Source organism: Zootoca vivipara, chromosome 6 (assembly GCF_965207765.1).
Source record: "Zootoca vivipara chromosome 6, rZooViv2.hap1.1, whole genome shotgun sequence".
NCBI lineage: Eukaryota > Metazoa > Chordata > Lepidosauria > Squamata > Lacertidae > Zootoca > Zootoca vivipara.
Window position 1 is genome coordinate 72095355 of NC_142589.1, and position 25807 is coordinate 72121161.

Consider the following 25807-nt stretch of genomic DNA (forward strand, 5'->3'; position numbering starts at 1 on the left):
ACTCTGCTTAGTGAGGATAGATCAATGAAAGTTTATGCCATTCTTTCACCAATATTTCTTATAATCTACACTTTCATAAAGAATATATATGTCAGGGTGGTATACATCATATAAGAATAAAATCTGCAAAAAGCATCCATAGAAACATCCATAAAACACCAATAAATACTAATCGGTGAAGAAGAGAAAATGCATACAGTGGTACCTCTGGTTAAGAACTTAATTCGTTCCGGAGGTCCGTTTTTAACCTGAAACTGTTCTTAACCTGAAGCACCACTTTAGCTAATGGGGCCTCCTGCCGCTGCCACACCGCCGGAGCATGATTTCTGTTCTCATCCTGAAATCGATTGAAGCTTTTATTACCTTACATGACCACCACATGAGATAAAAGGTGCCTTCTTTTTCTTTACATTTCCAGCAGGTATTTGTACTTGTTCTATACATTTTTGCTAACTGAAAGTGGAAAATAAATTAGAGTCACTCTTTGCCTGAATATACTGATCTGCTGCTCAAATTGAAATACATTATTTGACTCAATCCAACGTTTGGTAGCATTTCAAGGGAGCCCTGAACTGCTTGTGGGAAAGATGGCCTAAGAATGTGGTCCTTTGATAAGTGTGATTTATATAGCACTTGGCAGGCATGCTTCCAAAAACTGTGATGGGAAAAAATCTACACCCATTTGAAGTGTGTGTGTGTCTACCATTGATAAGTATAAAAATCCATGTAGACAGGAGTCTCACTTAAATCACAGTGCCATCATGGCTATATGAATAAAAGGAGGCTTGCTTGTGCTGCAAAACTGATGTGGAATCCTAGAGGACGTAAAAATGGAAAAACGAGAAACAGAAAAAAATCCGAAACCAGCAGATTCACCCATCCCTATTCTAGGGCATTTTTTTTCTGATGGGGAGGGGGGATCCTGTGGTGGTTGCCACAGAAACATAGATATCCAAGATATCCAATAGATATTCTGAAGAATGAAAGCACTATGACACATCCTGGTGGAGTCCACACACATATTTTAAAAAACGCCATGAAAATGCTCTTTAAAAAAAGTTTTGAAAAACACATTGTATTTGCCATTGCTCACTGTCACCATCTAGCGTCACATTTGTATGATGTACTTTGCAACACACTTAAAACATTTTGTTTGCAGCTGTATAGCTGAGTTGTCCCCTGATGCACAGACATATCCAACAAAATCTTGCTCCTAATTTTTTAAGTGGGGGTGTGTTGTTGCATTCAGATAAGAGGAAATGAAGCATGTATTGTTTTCTCAAGAAAGCTTCATCCACCAACCCCGCTTCCTTCATCTATATTAGACTAGGAGCAACCTTGCCCTACTATGTCTTACATTGTTAAAAGCCCTACTATGTCTTACATTACAGAGGACAGTTCTCTATTCGGCACCAGAGGACAGTCCTGTGTTTCAAAGCGTCCTCTATTAGAGAGCTGTCCCCTCAGCCCCCCCCCCCCCGGCCAACTCTCATTGAAAGATAAGAAACCACGAAAAAGAAAAGAAAGAAAAAGGAGCTTTGGATTTGGTCAACCATTAGCAGCACCTTCTCAGCAGGAATTGAGAAGGAACTGAACTCCCCCAGAGCTTCCCCTGCCGTCATTTGCATTTCATTGATAGCAGCTCTTTCCATAACTGCAAATCGTCACGGGCAAATTTCGTGCAGATGGGTTCCCTCTATTTAATTTGGGGTCGATACGTAACCATCCGCCCCAGAAGCTAATACAGAGAATTGGAAGTTGGTTACGGCAACTCGCTTGTGGGGTGCCTCAGGGCTCTGTCCTCTCCCCCATGCTTTTTAACATCTACATGCAGCCGCTGGGAGAGATCATCAGGGGGTTTGGGCTGGGTGTTCATCAGTATGCGGATGATACCCAGCTCTACCTCTCTTTCAAATCAGAACCAGTGAAGACAGTGAAGGTCCTGTGTGAGTGCCTGGAGGCGGTTGGAGGATGGATGGCGGCTAACAGATTGAGGTTGAATCCTGACAAGACAGAAGTACTGTTTGTGGGGGACAGGGGGCAGGGTGGTGTGGTGTGGAGGACTCCGTGGTCCTGAATGGGGTAACTGTGCCCCTGAAGGACCAGGTGCGCAGCCTGGGAGTCATTCTGGACTCACAGCTGTCCATGGAGGCACAGGTCAATTCTGTGTCCAGGGCAGCTGTCTATCAGCTCCACCTGGCACGCATGCTGAGACCCTACCTGTCTGCAGACTGTCTCGCCAGAGTGGTGCATGATCTAGTTATCTCTCGCTTGGACTACTGCAATGCGCTCTAATTGGTGACTCTGAGCGGCTGCCGAGACCACATAACACCGGTCTTGAAAGATCTACATTGGCTCCCAGTACGTTTCCGAGCACAATTCAAAGTGTTGGTGCTGACCTTTAAAGCCCTAAATGGCCTCGGTCCAGTATACCTGAAGGAACGTCTCCACCTCCATCGTTCTGCCCGGACACTGAGGTCCACTACCAAAGGCCTTCAGGCGGTTCCCTCGTTGCGAGAAGCCAAGTTGCAGGGAACCGGGCAGAGGGCCTTCTCGGTGGTGGCACCCGCCCTGTGGAACGCCCTCCCATCAGATGTCAAAGAGAAAAACAACTACCAGATTTTTAGAAGTCATCTGAAGGCAGCCTTGTTTAGGGAGGCTTTTAATGTTTAATAGATTATTTTATTTCATTTTTCTGTTGGAAAGCTGCCCCGAGTGGCTGGGGAAACCCAGCCAGATGGGCGGGGTATAAATAATAAATTATTATAATTATAATTGTTGTTGTTCTGAAAACCCTGCTGAATGCAAAAGTGAGAGGTGAAAAGTGGGCCGCTCGACTCCTTCCTCGTTTGTGAGGAAAAGGGGTGGGGTGGGGGCTGCAGGCCCATAAGTACCAGCCCCAAGGTGAGCTTTGAGGTCACTAGGTTGCTGCCCCATTTCTGGGTATAAGCGGATGAAGCCTGGAAGTCAGGCCTCTTCCTGCTCCTTCCGCTCCGCCTGCTTGCTGTCGTCCCTGCCCCTCTCCAGCCCACACAGCAAGGAGGCCCTGCTTAAAGGCTTCTTAGGCCCCAGGCATGTTTACATGGGAACAAAAGGAGGAGGAAGCTGGCAGCCAGGGCAATGGCCCCAGCAAGAAGGGTCTGAGGCGTGTGAGCTGGGAAAGGTAGACGTATTCAGGAGCAGGGCAGGATTACACCTCCTTCATCTGAACTGGGTCTCAGAAAGCCCTTGGAAAGGCCAGGCCCACCTCCGCTCCGCGAGTGTCGCATGCCGGAGGCCAAATCATTTTGCTAACCGGCCGGAGGTTGCAGAGGGATTTTGTGCAGGGTACATGTTTTAGAGAAGGGAACGGAAAGCCAGTTTTGAAGGAGGCATCCCTCTTGCAACTCCCGCCAGGGCACGTATTAAATACATACATAAATAAAATAAACAGTGGTTCTTCCTCAGAAGGCCCTATGGTGGTAGTTGGTCAAGGGAAGAGCCATCACCGCTTGGACCAGGAAGGTGGTGGCCACACACCCAACGGTCATTTGCCTAACTGCAAATTTTGGGATGGCCAAACATACATTCATAATGCATGTTATGGTCGCTCTCCTCAGTTCAGGCTAGCTTTGTGTTTTTGTTGCAATTTATTTTCTAACCCTAGAAAGGGGAGGGCGTTGTTGATCAAACCATGACTATACAACAGTTATTTTGGGTTCTGCTGCTGACCAGATTGTCAATATGGCTTTTCTTCCATAGATTGGACCACTTTTAACTGAAACTCCTCTTTGCAGCTGATCACAGCAAATTCCCTGTGGGTTTATTTACTTTTACTCTTTTGGTGTTTGTTTGTTTGTTTACGCCACTGCTTTGAGTATCCTGCAGGTCCTTCAAGCCACAAAATTTGCTTTCTTTCTCCAAGGCTTCACACCGTGTGCTTCCCACCAACATGAAGTTTCTCTTGGGACTTTTCCTCTTCTTTGTTCTTCTAACTACAGGTAAGCTCACTATGGGATGGGTGGAAGGTGCCAATGAGTAGTTCAGGACATCTGGAACTCTGCACATGCCCTGGAACCAGCAGGGGCCAGCAGGGCAGGGTGGGGCTGGATTGCACTCCTGGCTTACTAGTGCCACGATTTGCTGCTGGTTACCAAGAGGGAGAGAGGCAAAGCAGTGGGGAGGTTGCCATGGCACAAGTGCAATATTGGGAATATCAGATTGGCTTTGCTGCCGCGCTGGCAGCGTGCTGACTCCCCGCCACCCAGGAACGAGCAGCAACATTGAGAACAACGGCATTGGGAAGGAGGAAGAAAAACACAGGCCCTGTCTCCACAGCCAACCGCTATTGCCTTGAACTGTATGTTTGTTTTGGCTTTGCGGAAAAGGAGAATTATTACATTTGGACCAATGCAGCCGTTCAGATCCAAGTAGGGGGAACTGCTTTCACATGGTTCATAAAGTGAGAAAATGCATGATCAAAGAACAATTACAACAAGGGAATACTCTTTGCATAACATTTGTGTATGTTAATTTATATGTATTCATAATTTTTGACCTGGCAATATATCGCAAATCATAGAATCACAGCGCTGGAAGGGACCCAGGGTCATCTAGTCCAACCCCCTGCAATGCAGGAATCTCAGCTCAAGCATCCATGACAGATGGCCATCCATCTCGATTCCTGCAGCCCCTGTTAACTCCGCTGGTTCAGCTCTCCCATGTCTCCTGCAGTGGGCAACAAATCACAAGAGCGGACGCCAGCAAAAATCACAGTAAAACCATGAAGCCAGCCAGTGCCTCTACATAGCTCCATCCTTATTTCAGACATCATGATATATTGGTATATCACGATGTTTAGCTAGATCACGATGTTAAAAACCAAACGTAGCCCAGCCCTAATATAGATTACTAGCACTTGTGTATCAGAGATACACTTGGGCATATTTGGGCAATATCTTTTGAAATCTGAAGGCCATAATGGTCTTTCCAATGGGTGGGAGTGACATTAAAGGGCTCTGAAGAGTTCATTACCTTGCAAAGACCTTACAAAATAAATGACTGAAAACTAAAAGAAGGCGTGTTCATTTGTTTAACTCATACTTTACACTGGTCAGAGATTGGGTTGCTTGAATATACAAGTTATTTATTTTCTTTTTAGTATGGGGTACATGTGGCCCTGTTGGCAGCCACAAAATCCTGTTAGTTAAAACACAGGTGGTTTTATTTTAGAGCACTGCATTAGCAATTCATTTGGACTTGACACCCTGTGCATGCCATACACTACATGAAAGCCCTTCTGTTCCCTCCTTCAGGTGCCTCCATAGAGTGTGAGGTTTGCAAGGGAGTCAGCACCTGCACAGGCAAGAGGGAGATTTGTCCTGAAGATTTAGAAGCCTGTTCCAGCTCTCTGCTTGAAAACAGTAAAGGTGGATGAGAGGGATCATAAGTCAACCAGGCCATACAGTGAATAGGCCACATTTTGTGCAAAATATGTGAATGAGTGGTGCCACCTAATAACGAGTGAGATCAATTCTCTATTTTGCCCAGTACCGTCCACTCTGAATTTATCCCAGGTCTCCAGCAGAGACCTGTTCTTTTTGCCCCCCCCCGGGGGGGGGAGTTACATCTTTTAACCAGAGAACACATCTGAGGCCCTCTGTGCAGAACTTGGTCTCTGCTACTAAAAATAGCCCCACGGAGAGAGCTGGTAGGTTCCTGGGAATCAAAGCTATACTTTGGGGGGGTCGATTATGCTTAAGGCCTAGATTAAACCTCCTGTGTGTCTTAGTATTGGACTGCTACAAAGCTGTCTATGTGAGGCGGCCCTTGAAGATGATTCAGAAACTTCAACGGATTCAAAATGCAATGGCTACGTTACAGGACTGGGTTCAATTTAGAGCTCTTATCATCCTTGTTTTAAAAACAACTGCACTGGTTATCATCTTGCTTCTAGGCCCAAGTCAAGGTGTTCAAAATATTGGTGTTTGAACAACTTAGGCCCATGATATCTGAAAGTCTGCCTCTATTCCTGCAGTTCCTTACGGGTAAAATAAAAAAATTCCTTCAGTAGCACCTTAAAGACCAACTAAGTTTTTATTTTGGTATGAGCTTTCGTGTGCATGCACACTTCTTCAGATACGGGTTGTTAAAATTAGCAGAGGTGCCTCCTTGGCAGTTCCACTATCCATAACACTTTTTAAACGTGCATCATTTCGCGACCCAGTAATTCAGTTTTACTAGCAAACCAGAGGTTAAACTAACCCCTTTCCAGCCCCGGGAGGAGAGCAGGGACAGTTCGCATGACACACCTACACACTGCAGCTGACACACCAGCGTGTCGCAACACACAGTTTGGAAAGCTCTGTCCTAACATGTGGAACTCCCTCCCCACAAAGGTGCACTTGACACTTTCTTTCTACAGCTTTCCCCATATGCTGAAGAAGACCCACCTGTTTACCTTGGCCTTTGACAGTTAGGAAATTTTGTTTTGTGGGACCCATTTCTTTCATTTAATTTAGACCAGGCATCCCCAAACTCGGCCCTCCAGCTGTTTTGGGACTACAAATCCCATCATCCCTAGCTAATAGGACAAGTGGTCAGGGATGATGGGAATTGTAGTCCCAAAGCAGCTGGAGGGCAAAGTTTGGGGATGCCTGATTTAGACTGATCCTTTTCACTTGAGGCTGGTTTACTTGGTTTTTTTTAAAAAATAATAATAATTCTGTCATCGTATTGCTGTAAATAAATAGTTGTGACATAGTCCCTTCCCTCCATGAATGCCTGAGTACATAGCAAACTACGAGTGAGCAGGTAACACCTCTCACCTTCTAAATGTATCCTCTCTTTTCTTCTTTTTTTGTGTAGTTAAGGATGTATTCATGGCAAAGGGATGTGCAAACCCTGAAATCTGCCTTTTTGGTGTGATCACTATGACTGATGGCAACGGGAGCCACATAAGGCAGGTTGCCACCTGTTGCGAGGAGTATGCCTGCAATCCAGCCCCTCCAATACGTAGGTTTCTGTTTTGGTTTAACTTGTCTCCTTTTTCTGACATGTCTGTGTGACATTTTAATGTATTTTAGTCTTTGTTGGAAGCCGCCCAGAGTGGCTGGGAAAACCCAGCCGGATGGGCTGGGTATAAGTAATAAATAATAATAATAATAATAATAATAATAATAATAATAATAATTTCTGTCTGTCTGCATGAGGTGGTCGTGCCATGCGGTCTCGGTTTCTAACAGATAAATGGCTAAAAATTAATCAATGAAATCTTGACCCATAGATTATACTTTAAGCTCTTATTAATTTGTCAGGATTAGGGTTCTGACACCCTCAGGACTTTCCTGGTATGCATGCCTAGTCCCTCAGACTCCAGGGCACGTAAAGAGCTCAGCAGAGTAACCCCAGCAGTGTGTCGGCAGCAAATGAATCACACGAACAGCTCACTCCATGAGCAAATACACTTTACCGAAGCATTTCAATAAGCATAGCGGTTACAAGCCCTCAGCCAGATCCCTGGCTGCGTGAATAGCTTCGAAAAACAGTTACCTAGTGACTTGCATAGCTTGAAAACGAAAGAAAGACTGACTGGCTCTCACACCTGCATATGGCTGGATGGCTACATGGGAGTTGGCTGAAGCTAAATCCTTCGAAGACAGAGGTCCTCTGGTTAGGTCAGGATGACATGGGGCGGGGGGGGCAACTTTCATCTTTTGCTGGGGCTCAATTAGTGTCAGCCCCTTCTGTCGAGAGCTTGGGTGTAACCTTGGATGCCTCCCTTTCCATGGAGGCGCAGGTTGCAACCACAGCCAAGGTGGCATTTTTCCATCTCTGCCGCATTAAGCAGTTGGTACCCTACCTTTCTCAGCCTGACCTGGCCACAGTGATCCATGCAATGGTCACCTCCAGGCTTGATTATTGTAACTCGCTCTACGCGGGGCTGCCCTTGAAACTGACCCAGAAACTCCAGCGGGTGCAGAATGCCGCAGCGAGACTCCTTACGGGGTCCCCGCCGCGGGATCACATTCTTCCAGTGCTTTACCAGCTGCACTGGCTCCCAGTGGAGTACAGAATCAGGTTTAAGGTGCTGGTTTTGACCTTTAAAGCCTTATGCGGCTTAGGACCCTCGTACCAACGGGACCGCCTCTCCTGGTATGCCCCGCAGAGGACATTAAGGTCCACAAATAATAACATACTGGAGATCCCGAGTCACAAGGTGGTTAGACTGGCCTCGACCAGGACCAGGGCCTTCTCAGTACTAGCCCCGACCTGGTGGAACGCTCTCTCTCAGGAGACTAGGGCCCAGCGGGAGGGCCTGCAAGACAGAGTTGTTTTCGTAGGGCCTGCAAGACAGAGTTGTTCCACTTGGCCTTCGGACTGACTCAGTCTGACCCCGGTGTTCCCCTCCCCTAAGGTTTAATCCTACAGATGTTTAAATGAGGGTCCACTTTAGATTCCCATTTTAAAATTGAATTTTAACATTGTATTTAATCTGTATTTTAATTGAATTGTTTCTTTTATGCTTGTTTTGATATTTTTGTTGTTAGCCGCCCTGAGCCCGATCTTGACTGGGAAGGGCGGGGTGTAAATAATATAATATTATTATTATTATTATTATTATTATTATTATTATTATTATTATTAGGGGCCTGCGGCTTAGGATCTTTTTACTTATGCTACCGCAACCTTACGCAAGCTGGGAGTGGGGGCAGGGGGAGGGGAATAATATATGAAGAGCAGGGGAACCCGCTATTCTGTGTTCCTCATTTGTTTATTCCTGTCACCACCCACTGCACACCCAGTAGGTTTTCCTTGCTTACCAAGTTCTGAGAAGGTCACAGGAGAGCCCTGGAAAGCTCCCAGAGCCCTTGCACATCATTCAGCCCTCCGCCTCGTGGAGGCAGCGGGGCGGTTCCAGGGGTTCCTAACTTCGCTGAATTTTGTATTGGTTTAGGGCAGTGGTTCCCAACCTTTTTTTGGCCATGCCCCACCTAAGCACCTCTAAAATCCCGATGTCCCCCCCCCACCCCATGACATATAATTCTTATTATTCAAAAAGTGAACTCCTGTTCACGTGAAGGAAGCTAAAATGCCATTAACTTGGTTTAACTCATTATCGAATCGCCCCTCTTGAAAATCAAATTGCCCCCCTGTGGGTGGGTGGGTGCCCCACGTTGAGAACCACGGGTCCAGGGGGTGCAAATTAGGCCGCTTTGCTTAAAAATGTGGCGCAAGCAAAACTCTACGTCATCTGTAGTGGAGGGGGGTCTTTTCGAAGGAGAACTCTGCTTACACAAGCTCCCTTGAACCTCTCAAACTCCTTTTGCTTTTCAGTTCCAGAACGGAATACCAGAGCTAATGGGAAGATTTGCCCAGGCTGCTCGTCTACAAAAGGCGACTGTTTAGCAGCGGCCACAGAATGTATTGGATCTGAAACTTTCTGTATTAAATATGTCACACTTACAGGTATTTCTGATTCTATTGCTATGGCCCTTTTGAGCTTTTGCTACTCCTGCTGTGTGAAATGCCTTTTAGCAGCACTGTTGGATAGTAGCTTGGGGCCAAGTTGGATTTGATGTGAACAGCATGAATGCAATTAACATGCATGCTTTCTTGATATGTACAGCTTAGCACCAATGAGTAAGGCAGGGAGGTTCCCTGGGAGGTTAGCATGGTCTGCTATCCTCCCATCCCAGTAGTGATTTCAGCCAGGAAGGATGAGCCTACTTGCTAGTGACGTTAGCCAGTAAGAATTGCAGTGAAGGGTCTCCTTCAAGGATTTGGCACAGCAGCGGGTCAGCCCTGCAAGTCTGGCACCTAAGACTGTTTACAATCAATCAGCTCTTTCGAGGTGGTCTTCCTCAGTGTTGTTATGGGAAATGCTGGGTGTTCAACTCAGAAATGTATACAGTCAACTTCTAAGGAGCAGTGGTCATAAAACTATGTAACCACTGCTCATAGTTTTATGACCACTGCTCCTTAGAAGTTGACTGTATACATTTCTGAGTTGAACACTGAGGAAGAAGACGTCAAAACAGTGTCATTATCCGGATCACTGTCTATGATTTGCTATTATTTGCATCGACAGATTTCGCTAAGCATTCAAATTATATCACTGGATGAATTTTATTTTGATACTATATGGTCTGTACTCTTGAATATCGCTTCTCTATATATACATAAAGACATACATTTATGCCCTCATTTTTCATCGGTCCACGTGTTGCCGCTGTTGTCTTTACTTGTTGAGGTTGGCTCATAGCTCTGTCAAATGGTCAACATGTTATAACACTCCAATGAAGGGTATATTGCTTTGCCACCCAACATGCATATTAGGCTGCTTAACGGTGATGCGTCTTGGGTTTCTTACAGTAAGAGTGCCTCTTTTTTACAGATTTGGGGCACCAGAGTTTGGGGGGTGTAAAAGCACCTGCAATTCTAAGAAGTTAGTGAATGTTAGAAATTACCAAGTGCTAGAAATTATTAAATGTCTTCCCCTGGGTGAGATATAGCTTAGTAGTGTAAACAAAACAAAACAAAACAAAACCGCAAGCTAAGCTTGTTTTTCAAGGTATCGCCTGGGAAGGAAGATGTTAAGCATGACGGAAGGTGTTGATAGCCCACCAAAGGAGGTTGCCAGGGTAATGTGGGTGTGATGTCACACAGGAAAAATGCTGTCCTTTTGAAAAAAAACAGGTCTCCTCAGTGTGTGTGTTTGGGGGGGGAGCAGACAGGAGGAGATGTGTTGTGTTTGGCAAGGTGTTCTTGGAGGAAGGAGGGGAACAAAGGGGAGAACTCTGGAGTCATGGCGGGCTGCTGCCTTGAACCCAAGCTCATTGAAGTTACTAGAGGGGCAATGAGGGATACTCCTGGAGCCTCATGTTCTGCACTCCCTCAATGGAAGGCTTTAGGTGTAAATATGTGTAAAATAAACCATATTTTTTAAAGACACTAGTCCTCACTGTGCCTTGATTCCCAACGGAAACACGACCCTGGGAAAGTGCCTGGAACCTCTAGAGTCTCACGCAGATGCTTGGTGGAGATTGCAGTGGCATGTAACACTATATATATCGGTGTGTGTGTGTGTGTGTATCAGTTACTGGATCTTCTGACCACTCATCTTTTTGTTTTTATGGCACAGAGAATAATGTCGTAATCAGCTCCAGGAAGGGCTGCACTCGTGAAGGCACCTGCACCCAGTTAAAAATATTCGACGGAGGGATTTTTCATGATGTTAATCGTGTTAAAAATGTTCAGTGTTCCCCAGCCATGGCAGCCGCCAGTTCTTCTCCTCCTCCTCCTCTTCCCCTTCCCCTCCCTTTCGGATTCCTTATCCTGGCTCTCCTGCTGACGAAGCTTCTCTTGTAATGAGCTTCTTGCACTAGTTCACCGCTGAATAAAGATGCCTCTTGTTTTTGAGTTTCAGAGGGATTTGCCTTCCTCTATGTTTTATTGAGTGAAATAAATAAAAAGGTTTTTTTGGCGGGGGGGACGAGTCAGCACCATTTTCCTGTTCTATTGACCCACTGATCAGATTGCCCAGGGATCAGACGTGAAATAATTATTTGCCTGCTTTCAACATCTGGAGACATTGGGAGCAGCCCTGACCTTCTTGAGGGAGGGTTGGGCTCAAAAGTGCTGACTGAATAGATCCAATGTTTTGCTGAGAGAGAAGATGAATGAACGCTGGAAAAGAAACAAGGTTCAGTTTTTGTCTGTTTCTGTTGATCAAATTCTTCAGAGCTGATGCCCCAGTTCCTCCCCTGAATCCGATATTTGGAACCCTGAACACGCTTGGGGAAGGATGCACTAAGAATGTGATACTTTCATAAATGGTATTGATCCAGTCCTGCCCCTTGCAGCATGCCCTACCCAACTGCACCCCACACAGCTGGGAGACCTGCTTTCCTGTGCAACCCCAGCTTAGGTAAAGAATTTTCCATCCCTCATGGCTATCTGTAGCTTGTCAGCAATTGCTGAAGTGTCCATGCACCAGACTTGGGGAATCTAGCAGAAAGGGGTTTGACCCTCTGCCCAGCTACAGCTTTTAAAGTTGTAAACAACTATGTGATCTTCGGATGAAAGGCGGTATATAAATTTAATAAGTAATGGTTAAGTAATATGTGATGTCACCACCCAGGAACAGCTTTGTTTGGAGTTAAGTTAGTGGTGGTAATAAAGCATGTGAACAAGTCAGACCTGTCTCAGCTCTCTTAATAATCTGGCTCCCATGATAGCTTGAGCAAACAGCTGTGCTAGTAAATGAAGAGGGGCATTTTACTGCATTCTTGCAAGTTTGGGGGAGCTGGAAGGTGTAAAAGAGAAACCTTCACTCCTCTGCATCTCAGTGTTTAGGTAAGAGAAAGAATAATAGGTAATCTCTGCCAACCCATCTGAAACTTGGACCGTGTACACCTTACCCACTTTGATACTGTATTCTCCCATGGGTGGTGTTTGAAGCCACAATCCATATGTATCCTGCAGCTACTCGAGCAGTAATCTTGTTTGATGTGCTTCTATCTGATTAGAAAATGAATGCTTGAGATGGTATTTAATTCCAAGTAGGCTTGCTAAGATGTGTAAGACTGAATCAGATAAGTGCTGGGGATGCAAAGAGGCTGATGGAACCTTCTTTCATATGTAGTGGACTTGTAAAAGGGTAAAAGAGTATTGGGAAATGATCCATAATGAATTGAAAAAATATTCAGAAAGTACTTTCCAAAAAAACAACAACCAGAATCCATTCTGTTGGGGATAATTCAGACTGAAATTCCCAGGTGTCAAAAAAGGTTATTTATGTATGTCACTGCTGCAGCCCGTGTTTTGTTAGCCCCAAAATGGAAAACAAGCGAGGTCCCAACCAAAGAAGAACGGCAACTTAAGTTGACAGAATATGCACAGCTTGCAGACTTAACATATAGAATAAGAAAACAAGAAGAACATACATTTAGAGAAGATTGGAAAATGTTTATTGAATATAACTGTACAGCTGAAAATGCTGGCAGCATTAAGATAAATTGAACAGTGTAAATACGTTTGATGGATGCAATAATGGAATACTGAATGGTATAGTTTTTGTAAAATATGCAGGGATTTATGATATGCAAAATGAACCATGGAAAGAGAAGAAAGGAACTCATTGATATGCAGGTTGAACTCCTGTTGTTCAGTCTCAGCTCCTGCCCACCTAGCAGTTCGAAAGCATGTCAAAGTGCAAGTAGATAAATAGGTACCACTACAGCGGGAAGGTAAACGGCGTTTCTGTGCGCTGCTCTGGTTCGCCAGAAGCGGCTTTGTCATGCTGGCCACATGACCCGGAAGCTGTCTGCGGACAAACATCGGCTCCCTCGGCCTATAGAGCGAGATGAGCGCTGCAACCCCAGAGTCATTCGCGGCTGGACATAACAGTCAGGGGTCCCTTTACCTTTTAAGTTAACCTGGATATGCAGAAGATATTAAAAATAAATTTAAGGAGTTGTAGAAAGAGGGGGAAGGAAGTCAAGTTTTGACATGTTAAAATGACTGTAAAATTAGTGAAATGTATAAACCTGAAAAGCATAAATAAAATATAAATAATAAACAATAAAGTATAGTTCCCAGCGGGGCCAGATTTAGGTTTGATGAGGCCCTAAACTACTGAAGGTAACGGGGCCCTTTATATGTCCAGCTTTCCTTTGTCAACAACAAATTATCACTTTTTTGTGCTGAATATATGCTAATTAATGGTAATTTATGGACCTAATAGGTATCTAAAGCCATTTGCTCATAACAAAATATGTATTTTATCAAAGTAATTGATATAGAAAAGAGCAAACCAGTGATATTTTAGGGAGCAGGCTAGCAGGCAGGGCCCATTACTTACATCATAGGAGCCCACACAACACTGTTGCTGTATGTAGGTTTTTTTTTTCAATGTTCTATTTTGGAAATGTGCATCCAGTTTTTTTCCTCCTTTATTCCCCCCCCCCCCAAAGAGAGTGAGGCCCTAAGCTATAGCTTGTTTAGCTTATATGTAAATCGAGCACTGGATCCAAGGATCCTTTGGCCAGGATGGGTGGGGAGCCATGACAGTTCCATAGAGGTTCCGTAGCGCTTTGCATTTATTACAGTGGGTCCAAAAACGGAGACGCTCGGCGGCTGGGAGTCTGTTTGGAGTGGTTTGTGACGCAGAGGCCAAAAAGAAGAGGCCCCTTCCCCAATTTTGTAGGGGGAAGAAGAAGCCGGGGTGGGGAGAGGGTTGGGTGGCAGCGGCGAAGGCTCTTAGCCTGGATAGGACTAGGCCTCAGCCTGCATTCCTGCTCTGATCTGCTTTGAAGGTTTTTGTTTTTATTTCCCCCCAAATGGTAGGTATACACCTTACAAAACAAAACAATGAATGAATTCAAGGCCTGCCAGTTTCTTAACAACAACAACAACAACAACAACAACAGACTTATCCCCCCCCCAAAAAACGGGGTTGCCCCAGCCCCGTGTCAAGGGACACGGATGTAAGGCCTTGTCTCACTCAGCCCAGAGATGATGATGATACCGGTAATAATAATAATAATAATAATAATAATAATAATAATAATAATAATTATTATTATTATTTATACTCCGCCCTCCCCAGCCAAGACCGGGCTCAGGGCAGCTAACACCGGATACAAAACAATTGATTAAAATACAGCTTAGAAACAAGATTAAATACAACATTAAAATGCAGCCTCATTTCAATAGAAACTCAAATCAAAAACTGTTTGGGGAAGAAAATGTCAGATCTTCACCAGGCCAACTACCCAGACTTTTAAAAATAACCCCTAGAACAGCATTTTAACATGAATTTTACTATCTACCGAGACCATTGCTCCATAAAATGAAAGCAATAATCAATGTACTGTACTATAAAATAAGACAGTGTTGTAGATGATAAAAATTGAAATTAAATGATAGTCATTGTTTTTTGGGGGGCTTTTATCCATTTTCACAGTCACACAATCAATCAATCAGTAGCTGAACTGTGTTCCACACAGTCACTAAAACAAATTAATCAAAAAAGCCTCAAAAACAAAAACGCAATATAAATAGCAAAAAAAAAAAGGGGGGGGGGAGATAGCACCAAACTTAATCCATTCTGGAAGTTGGTTTGACTTCTGAAATGTTCAGAAACCAAGGCGCAGCTTCTGATTGGTGAAGTTGCCCTGGAAACAATAGCTAACAGCCACATTGGATGTTCGGCTTCTGAAAAACGTTCGAAAACCAGAACACTTCCAGGTTTTCGGCATTTGAGTACCAGGGCGTTTCAGAACCAAGGTACCACTGTACAGCTGGACTGTGTCTTCAGGAAGACCGAGAACTTGCAAAAACCAGACCTCAACTGCTTGCTCAATTGTCAACATGACTCTTTGGGCAAAGGATAGGGCACCTCTACCTGGCACTCACGTTTTCAGCTTGTGGTAATGAATTTCCTGCTGGGCAACAAGTTTTATCTTTTTATTTACCTTGCTGCGTGAATGTTTTAGCAGATACTTTGAGTCACACATTTGCTTCATTGAAGGAGCTTTTGAACCATCGCTATGCAGGCTCTTCTGGGAATTTTCTTCTTCTCTCTGCTAACTACAGGTAAGGGGCAGCTGGAAGATTCTCATGATATCAGAGTGGGAGGTTTATTTTATTACGATATCTGTGTTCTTCAACCTAGAGGCCCTGGACTGCAACTCTCATAATCCCGGGCCATCCACTGCAAAACACTGAATTACATCCAAGCTTGGTATCTATTCATTTACTGTATATGACTATCCAGTAGGGATGGCTGAATCTGTCAACTTCATTTTCTCTCTCTCAACTCATCATTTTTCCAATTTAAATTTAGTTCTCCATATTTCTGCATCAGTTTGAAATTATTATTTTTTAATCCTCGGAGAAATTAATCAGCATCTTCAAAAAAGCTTCAAAAACGCAAAATAAATAGCAAAAAAGCACCAAACTTAAAAAAAACCAAACAGGTCCTCTTCCTCCTTTATTGCTACCGCTGGAGCCAATCACCCCATCGCCACTTCCGGAGAGAGATGCAGACAGAAGCTGCAGATCCATTCTAGCCTTTTTATTCTGCCTGTGCATCTCTCTGTCTGCTTCCCTTGGTCACTGGTTTTTTAAAACATTAGGGGGTGCCTGGGTACACCTGGCAGACACCCAACACATACTGATGGTAAGATGCAATGTCATGGGCAAGGCTAAAAGTATGGTCCCAATCCTATCTGCTGTCTACGAACCTAACTGCTGTATACAAGAGCAATGCATGAACACGGTCTGTGTGTGTGCTCTGATTCCACAGAAACACAGGAGGGCAAAAATGTACTTAATGTAAATTTGCCCCTTTATTTGGCATACAGGTTCATTTTTTAAATAAATGAGTATATGAAGCATACAGAGCCCTGCTTATAGCCACAAGGTTTTGGAGACCCTGTTTTGTTGTGAGTATATTCTAATCAGCATCTTAAAAAGCAGAGACGTCACCTTGCCAACAAAAGTCCGTATAGTTAAAGCTATGGTTTTCCCAGTAGTGATGCATGGAAGTGAGAGCTGGACCATGAAGAAGGCTGATCAACGAAGAATTGATGCTTTTGAATTATGGTGCTGGAGGAGACTCTTGAGAGTCCCATGGACTGCAAGAAGATCAAACCTATCCATTCTGAAGGAAATCAGCCCCGAGTGCTCACTGGAAGGACAGATCCTGAAGCTGAGGCGCCAATACTTTGGCCACCTCATGAGAAGAGAAGACTCCCTGGAAAAGACCCTGATGTTGGGAAAGATTGAGGATTGAGAAGGGGATGGCAGAGGACGAGATGGTTGGACAGTGTTCTCGAAGCTACCAACATGAGTTAGACCAAACTGCGGGAGGCAGTGGAAGACAGGAGTGCCTGGTGTGCTATGGTCCATGGGGTCACGAAGAGTCGGACATGACTAAACGACTAAACAACAACATATTCTGCAACAATGTCAATACAATAGCAGTGTATTACTGGTGGATATGCTCTGCTTTAGTTTGTTCTGCAGAACTTTCCCAATGCTATTGCATTATTGTTGTATGGAGCAGAATTTGGGAGGGTACACCCTGATTGGAAATGATGCAATGTGACCGTCCAAAAACATTTGCAGGCTTACAGTAAACATCACTGAAATGTGTATGACTGCCCTAGTATCACCATTGAGTACAAGTCATCTAGAAGCAGTAAAAAGGATGCCGGGAAGAGTTCCGAGTGGTTTATAAATAAATACAAAAACAAAAATAGAGGGATAGCCATATCAACCCTCTACTCTGGTTGACAGCTTTGAATTCTACCCACCAATAATCAGTCATGCAATTGTCTTCTCTTCCCTTTCTCCAGGTGCCTCTATGGACTGCGAAATTTGCAGTGGAGAAACATTCTGCACTGGCAATAAGGAACCTTGCCCTTCTGCTGACGATGTGTGTTACATAACTTTGGCAGAAGGCCCAAAAGGTGGACCGTAGGAGTGAATAGAATGCAGTTTTGTGCAAAACTCATGAATCCACTGGCAGCGTTGGTCCTTCCCAACCTGGAGGGCTGCTCACATCCTCAAATGAGAGAGAGAATCTCTTGCCTTCTGTGTGCACTACATTAGCCCTGCTACTGAGCAACTGTCTCATCCTTGTGTGTAAAGTGTGGAGAAACCAAGTAGGGTCATGGCCTTCAAAGCCATATGTTGGGTTTTTACCCTTGTTCTCAGAAAGCCAGCCCAATCGTAGCTCAGGGTGTATTGGCTGAGCCTCTACTGCCGAAGAGGAATACAGTGGAACCTCGGTTTACGCCTACCTCCGTTTACGAAAACCTCTGTTTACGAACGCCGCGTGTTTACATCCGGGTTCCACGGCGTCGGATGCGCAGACGCGATCTGCGCAGTGTGTGTGTGTGTGTGTGTGCAGAAGCGCTCTATCGGTGCTTCACGCACGTGCAGAAGCGTGCCTTCGGCGAGTGAATGCCTCGGCGAGCGAGGGCCTCCGCGGAACGGATTGCGTTCGCAAACCGAGGTACCACTGTAGTGTCTCTTCTCATTATATAACTCATTGCGCCTCCATTTTCCTGTATATAAATGCGTATTGGGGTGGGGACGCAATATTTCAAACCTTATTGAATAGCATACTGCGTACTAAGGATGGGTGAGATTCTCACACTTAATCTCCTTTGGGGCTCTGGGATTTACCCCGTCCAATTTTGTTCTTTACCTCAGTCTGGTTTTCACTTTCTACCAAGTTCTGTCATGCCACCCTTGAAGTGAAAAAAGGTTAGCTTGTGTATGCTTTGTGCATCTTCATTGCCTGTCATGCACGCCCATTTGATGCGTAACCTACGAGGATTCTGCAGGCATCCCATTGCACCTTCTAAATATACCCTCCTTTCTTCTTTTCTGCAGATAACGCCACAGTTACAAAAGTAGTGAAGGGCTGCATTTCCCCATACCACTGCAAAACATCGTTCGAGATCAATCTTGGAACTGATAAACACATCAGGGAAAGTACTGTCTGCTGCTCGGAGGAGGATTGTTTGCCAGATTCCCCTGAATGTAGGTATTATTTTACAGGCAACTCCCAATTTACACAGGGGTTATGTTCCGAGGCTCCATGCGTTTATGCAAAATTGAGTATATTTGAAACACCATTGGAAAAGCCTCCAAACACCCTCCAAACCTCTGGAAACCTTTTGAAACCAGCAGCACTTACCAACCCCAAATTCCACGACATTCGTTCCCTCCAAACCTCCAACTCTCCACAGGCCTCAATGGTCGGTCAAGGGCTCCTGGGATTGCACTTGCAAAGGCTTGTTGGGTTGCTAGGCTCTGTTTTCATGCCTTTTGCCCCTTTTGGGATCTTTTAAGGTGTTTTTTTTTGCCATTTCTAAAGTATGGGTTTGGCACCATGCATGTTTGTGCAGTTGTGTGCCAATTGGTCATTTGCCTGTGCTTGGTAGCGGGTGACAGAGCAGGGTAGGGCAGTGCCGCAGCCGCATATACTAGAGGGGTGGGCTGAGCCAACTCCTGGTGGCCTGCCCCCATGCCCCCTCGCAATTTGCAGCTGAGCGAGTGGGCAGGATCAGTTTCCCAGGCAGCAAGCTCAGCCTGGAAGCTTCCTTTGCTGGCTGGAAAACCATCTCTGGGGCTTCCCCATTGGAAGACTAGTGGACTAGTAAAATATGCAATCTGCTGTTTTCTGCCCTGTTTTCTGCCCTGAGAGAACTTTGCTGCAAACAGATCCTAGGTATGTTTGTTCCTAAAGCAAACCTTTCCGCAGAGCTCAGGTCATTCTTCCAGCATTCTGCCCAGACCAGGAGTCTGACAAGGAGCGTGACTGGCAAAAGATGGATGTGTGGAGAACAATGGACATGTCCTTCAGGCACATGAAGGAATTCAGCAGGGCAGTTGTGGAGGACTCCCTGGTCTTGAATGGGGTAACTGTGCCCCCGAAGGAGCAGGTGCGCAGCCTGGGAGTCATTTTGGACTCACAGCTGTCCATGGAGGCGCAAGTGAATTCTGTGTCCAGGGCAGTTGTCTACCAGCTCCATCTGGTACGCAGGCTGAGACCCTACCTGCCCCCAGACTGTCTCGCCAGAGTGGTGCATGCTCTAGTTATGCCCTGCTTGGACTACTGCAATGCGCTCTACGTGGGGCTACCTTCGAAGGTGACCCGGAAACTACGATTAATCTAGAATGTGGCAGCTAGACTGGTGACAGAGTGGTCACCGAGACCATATAACACCATTCTTGAAAGGCCTACAATGGCTCCCAGTAAGTTTCCAAGCACAATTCAAAGTGTTGGTGCTGATCTTTAAAGTTCTAAACGGCCTCGGTCCAGTATACTTGAAGGAGCGTCTTCACCCCCATCAGACAGGAGGTCCAGCTCCGAGGACCTTCTGGCAGTTCCCTCACTGAGAGAAGTGAAGCTACAGGGAACCAGGCAGAGGGCCTTCTCAGTAATGGCACCTGCCCTGTGGAATGCCCTCTCATCAGATGTCAAGGAAATAAACAACTATCTGACTTTTAGAAGACATCTGAAGGCAGCCCTGTTTAGGGAAGTTTTTAATGTTTGATGTTTTATCGTGTTTTTAATATTCTGTTGGGAGTCGCCCGGAGTGGCTGGGGAAACCCAGCCAGATATTTTTTTTGGGGGGAGGGTATGAATTATTATTATTAGGCATCATTTTGGCCCAACACCATGAGGAAAGAAGTAATCACTTTCTACTCTGTCTAGGCAGACACAGCATGCATCAAAAAGGGTTAGGAAGCTTCTGCTTTTGCACTGCTGGGGGCAGGGGATCACAGGTGGGGGTAAGGACTAGGAATACTTTGTCTAAATTAATCTGCACCACACTATCTCTCCTTAATGCACTTGATTCCTTTTATGTTTCAGTGCCAAGAATGCCCCCTGCTACCAATGGAAAGGTTTGCCCATCCTGCTTTTCTAAAACACAGGAATGTCCTGAGGAATATGTCTATTGTACTGGAGGGGATCTTTTCTGCATAGGTTTTATCACGGTTTCAGGTATTGCTAATTCTGATTTTCCATGCTGCAGTCCATTTCAGTTTTTCTTCTTTCTATGGGATGTGGATTTATTTTCAGTATCGGTGGGGAAGACTTGTAGCTCAGGGCTATGCTAAACATGGCTGCACCAACACTAGCTTTTCCTGAGATGCAAACAGCATCTTCAGAGAGGTGACTTTTGTGGAGACTGAGGCAGGGAGAGAAAGAGTTAAGTTCCCCCCAGCCCCGCCCCCTTCATCCCCTTGTCCCCTCAGGCTTTCTTGTGGCTGCTATTTACCCAAGAAAAATGTGCACCTTAAATGCACAGATGTAGTTAATGTTGCTTCTAGCATGCTTTCCTTGCAAAAAGCCCCAAGTTGAATCACTGCCACCTCCAGTTAAAGGCCATAGATGGAAAAGATCTTCCCTGAGACTCTGGAGGGCCACTGCCAGTCAGATTAGCGGACAATAATGAGCTAGAATGATATATACAGTCATCTTTTTATTGTGTATTCATGATGATTTGTACTCAGGATGCTATCAGAGTGGTGACACATGATTCTCCCTTTCAGGACTGCTGCTGCAAAGGTTTTGGGACAGTCACATTGCTTCATTTTGAATCAGTGCATATCCTGCTGAAATCCTATAACTTTTCCTACCACAAATGTTTATTTTTGTCCTGATTTCGTTGGGGGCTAAATCCCCTCCGGAAAGGAATAGTGTGGTAGCACTGGACCCCCACCACTTACTTCCTATTAGAGTGCCAACATGTTGCAAAATACGCCCACAATAAACACCAGCCTGGAGGCACCCGCCCGCAGCAGGTGCAGAATTGAGCCCCACCCTTCTGCCCATCAACTGATGTCATGAGTGATGTCTTGGCAGGCGGGTGTGGCTTGAGGGAAATGCCCTCATGTGCCTGGGAGGCCAAAATTGGCCAGCAGGGCAGATATCCCCCTGCCCCTCCGGTCTAGTAGCTTAAGGCAGGTAACTTTCGAGTCCAGTCACAGCAAACATTTTGGTTAGAACAGTGGTTCCCAACAGGTGGTCCGGGGACCCCCAGGGGTCCGCGAGCTATGCCAGAGGGGTCCTCAAGATGCTATTAGAATAAAAAAATATATTAAATATATTTCGTATGATAACAGATTTTTTGTTTTGGCCGCTTCCTGCATGAGCAGAGTCTAGCGCAAAACTAGAATTAGATAGAGGCAGTAGTTCTGCTGTATGCCGTTAGGTGGCGCTTTACAAACACTACTGTTTTGCAAAGAGGCAGCACGTGCATTCTACTAATGCTCACCTCCCCAAGATGCTTTGCGCGCGTCGGCTTCATTTGTGCGCTACTGCGCAGGTACCCTGTCTTCTCCATTCCCCTCCCTCCTCCCTGGCGCGCGCTGCCTCTTTGCAAAACAGTAGTGTTTGTAAACAAAGTGTTGTTTTTCGCGGAAGCTACAGTTTGCGTAGTTAAAAATGGACCGTTGGTTAAAAAGTGGTTCATCTCATTAAGAATTGTAAATTAAAACTAACTGTATACTGATGGAGTTCTCTGTTGTAACTGTAAAAAACGTATAAATATAAAATATAAAAAGACTCTTAATTTGGCTCTTTTAGGATTAGGAATTAATGGGGGTCCTTGTCACAATAGCGGCTCGATGAGGGGTCCTCGAGAAAATTTTGTTGGGAACCCCTGGGTTAGAAAGCAGAATGGCTGGGCTCTTTCAGTCTTGCTCTGTACTGTCAGGGGAACCTGTTCCCATTCAAACAGACTTGTACCATGATAACCATGGCAAGAGCTTAGATGGTCTGACAAACTGGGTATTTCCTTGAAACCTCCTCTTTCCTATCCTTAGGCTATTTGTAGTTGACCTTTTCATCTGACGTGATTTCCCGCCTTCGTTCCCTTTTCTGTATTTTTGTTTGCCAAATAATATTTATTAGTTTTCCAAAATTTTAACAAATCAATGCCAAATTACACCAAATTTAATACAATTTCTCCCCAAAAGTTGACTTCTCACTCTTCGTCCTCAATGTGTCCCTACTTTCCCCCATTGCTGCTTGATATTACGTATTTATCTCTAATTCACATTTCATTCCTTATATTCAGTTTATAATTTTTTATTATTATTAATTATAGTAATTTTTGTTTTTTTCCTATCCCATTATCCATCAGCTTTTGATTTATCAATTCCTGCTCATACACTTACATAACAATATCATAATACCTTAAAGAACAAAAGAGGTTATACATCCTTCTGTATAACCTCTTTTGCTCCTTTGTTCTAATTTGGTATATCAGCTTAAGGTCAGCTGTGATGTGTCCTACCATGCATAGGTATTTTTTAAATTGAGCAGATGGGGTTTTTTGTGTGTGTGTGTGTGTGTGCGTGCGCTAGTTCCTGACTCCCCTGACTGCTCGCCTTTGATTTCCCTTGCAGACACCAACATTGTAAATAGCACCATGAAGGGCTGCATTTCTGAAGTTGGCTGCCAGACACTACAAACAATGAACAGATCACTTGCTGGATTTCCTAATATGAGAAATGTGAGCTGTTCCCAGGCCAAGGTCTCTCAAGCCAGCAGGACCTTTCCCTTGTTAGGATACCCCCTCCTGGTTCTCCTGCTGATGAAACTTCTCTTATAATGTCTCTTTTGCAGCATCTCAGCAATGAAGAAATACTCCTCTCTTCCCCCTTTGCCTCTTGTTTTCAGTTTGGCCTTTCAGGAGGATTGGCCTTCTTTGAGTGAAAGTTAATTAAAGTTGAAAAAACTGAGATCCTATCTTTGTCTGCCTAAGAACATAGGACTCTGCCTTCTACTGAGTCAAACAAATCTAATTCAGTACTGTTTAATGGGCAATGTCTCTCCAGGGTTTCAGAAAGAGTTCTCTGCTAGCCCTATATGGGGATGCTGGGAATGAGCCTGGTTTGTTCTGCATGGAACTCTACAGTCCTACAGCCACAGCCCTTCCCTGTTGTTTCTACAGACCTGCCAATCAAAGTGCTCAGAGGTCCAAACTCAAAATTGGGCCAAAGTCAAGTTACCAACATTTTAAGAAGCGTCAAACTGCATGCAGCAGGAATGGGCTAAGATATTAATTTCATGCCCAGGCACTGAGCCAGCCATCCCGCACTGTGTATCAGACCACTCATGACATTATTTTTGGTTCAAATTAGGCCACAACTTCATTGATTAACAGATGTAAGGAGCTTTGACTTAGGCATTGCGTATAATGTGTATCAACCAGGCCGCCTGCTGGTTGATTCACCGAGAGGTTGATCTGGTGGTGGAGAGTCCCATGACATATATCAAATAGGTACTACCCCACCCAGATTGCCTTGGGAGGAGTGCTATGGCCCTAGCCCTCGTCTGGGCATCTGTACAGGAGCACCTCCTTCAGGATTATTATGATTTATTTTATATACCGCCCTTCATTTGAAGATCTCAGGGCAGTTCACAAGATTCTCTGTGCTCAAAGAAGAGTGCTGCTGTTATTTATCAATTTGATTTTTAACCTGCCTTTCCCCCTGAAGGAGTCCAGGCCTACAAGGAGGAGTCCATACTACAATATGGCAAACAGCACAATGCAATTTAAAACATCACAATTATTCAAAGCAACTAAAAGCACTATTCAGTATATATAGCACAATTTTAAGCTGCTGAACATTACCCCCCCCCCCAACATACCCCCCCCACCTGCTGAGCTGGGACTCAGATGGCTGAGCATATGACCCTGGATCAGGGGTCAGCAACCTTTTTCAGCCGTGGGCCGGTCCACCATCCCTCAGACCATGTGGTGGGCCGGACTATATTTTGGAAAAAAAAATGAACGAATTCCAATGCCCCACAAATAACCAAGAGATGCATTTTAAATAAAAGGACACATTCCACTTATGTATAAACACGCTGATTCCTGGACTGTCCATGGGCCAGACTGAGAAGGCGATTGGGCCGCATCTGGCCCCCGGGTCTTAGGTTGCCTACCTCTGCCCTGGATGCTCAAGCAGTTATCTATACTGATCATGCCCATAATTCATTCATTGGTGTTGTTGTGGTGGTGGTGGGGAGGCATGTGCACATAGGGGAGGAGGAATCTGCTCCCAGACAGGCTGAGGCTCACATCATTTAAATGTTTGCCAAAGTATATTTTTCCTGGTGGCTTTCTCTCATTTTCAGTTGATTCTTCCAATCTCTACAAAGTCTGAGATCCAGCAAGTGGAGCCTGAGGCGAAAGGCATACCCTTAAAACCAATTATTTCTCAGCCCATAAACTTGTTCAGGGTACCAGAACTGAACTGAACTATTTCTTACACCTGTGCCAAAGACACACACTTCTGCTCACCCTATTTTTATTCAGCAGCGTGCAACGTGCTGCTTTGTTGCTGCCATTGTAAAAACAATCTGGAGCAGGAAATTCAAACCAACCCGAGATCTAGTAGATCCTAGCCACAGAAGCTCTTACCCACTGGAGTCGGCTGTCCTAGCAGACTAGCCAGGTGCAAAGAAACTAACTATAAAGGAAAGGGAAAGGCACAGCTTCCATGCACCTTTTAATGGTTGTGTAGAAGAGGAAATCACATTGGGCAAGCCAAAATTCCCTCCCCTGTGCCCCTATTCAAGGTGCAGGAGCCCCACGTTGTCTTGCACTAGGCCATAGCGCATTGCAGAAACCAGTACAGCAATGCCTGCCCACCAGAGCCAGTAACTGAGGAGCGGACAATGAGTTCTCCTCTGTCTGGAAATTCTGTCAGGAAGGCAGGCATAGGTGCATTCACACCAAACATTTAAAGCTAGGATAGCTCAGTCAGCAGAGCATGAGACTCTTCATCTTAGGGTGGTGGGTTCAAGTCCCATGTTGCGCAAAAGATTCCTGCCCTGCAGGGGGGTTCGACTAGATGACCCTCGGGGTCCCTTCCAGCTCTACAATTCTACACAGTATGTAGTGTGTGTGTGTGTGTGTGTGTGTGTGACAGAGAGAACTACACTAGTGGCCAAAATTGTGGAAACCTTTTGGAAAAGGTGCATTTCCGAGGTTTGATGGCTCATAACACTACTTTCTTTTGGAGCAATACCATAAAATTATATATCAATGGAAAGATAAGTTAATGAAGAATGTAATGTAATATTTTTTATGAAAGATTATTTATTACAATAGCAGTCATAAAGAAGAAACGTAAAACACGTAGAAAAAATGAGCTATACAAAAATTCTCACCCTGTCAGTTAATACAATACAGTACAGTACAGTATTTACAGTAGTTGGGTAACCGTTAGCCTTCCCATGGTGTACATAAAAATCAGGGTCACAAGGTGGCACCAGGCA

At 44.9% G+C, this 25807-nt stretch overlaps 2 protein-coding genes across 2 annotated transcripts; both read left to right on the plus strand.

Annotated features, from left to right (window-relative positions):
- Window positions 1–3082: 3082 nt before the first annotated feature.
- On the plus strand, window positions 3083–11406 carry LOC148685431 (phospholipase A2 inhibitor and Ly6/PLAUR domain-containing protein-like). The gene is made up of 6 exons (XM_088671218.1): window positions 3083–3163; window positions 3905–3980; window positions 5295–5408; window positions 6847–6993; window positions 9316–9447; window positions 11123–11406. The coding sequence occupies exons 1-6, from the start codon at window positions 3083–3085 to the stop codon at window positions 11347–11349; spliced, it is 777 nt and encodes a 258-aa protein (XP_088527344.1). The 3' UTR covers window positions 11350–11406.
- A 4127-nt stretch (window positions 11407–15533) lies between these two features.
- Window positions 15534–23259, plus strand: LOC148685432 (phospholipase A2 inhibitor 31 kDa subunit-like). The gene is made up of 5 exons (XM_088671334.1): window positions 15534–15579; window positions 17346–17459; window positions 18391–18540; window positions 20381–20512; window positions 22924–23259. Exons 1-5 carry the CDS (start codon window positions 15534–15536, stop codon window positions 23127–23129), a joined length of 648 nt encoding a protein of 215 aa, XP_088527460.1. The 3' UTR covers window positions 23130–23259.
- The last annotated feature ends 2548 nt before the right edge of the window (window positions 23260–25807 follow it).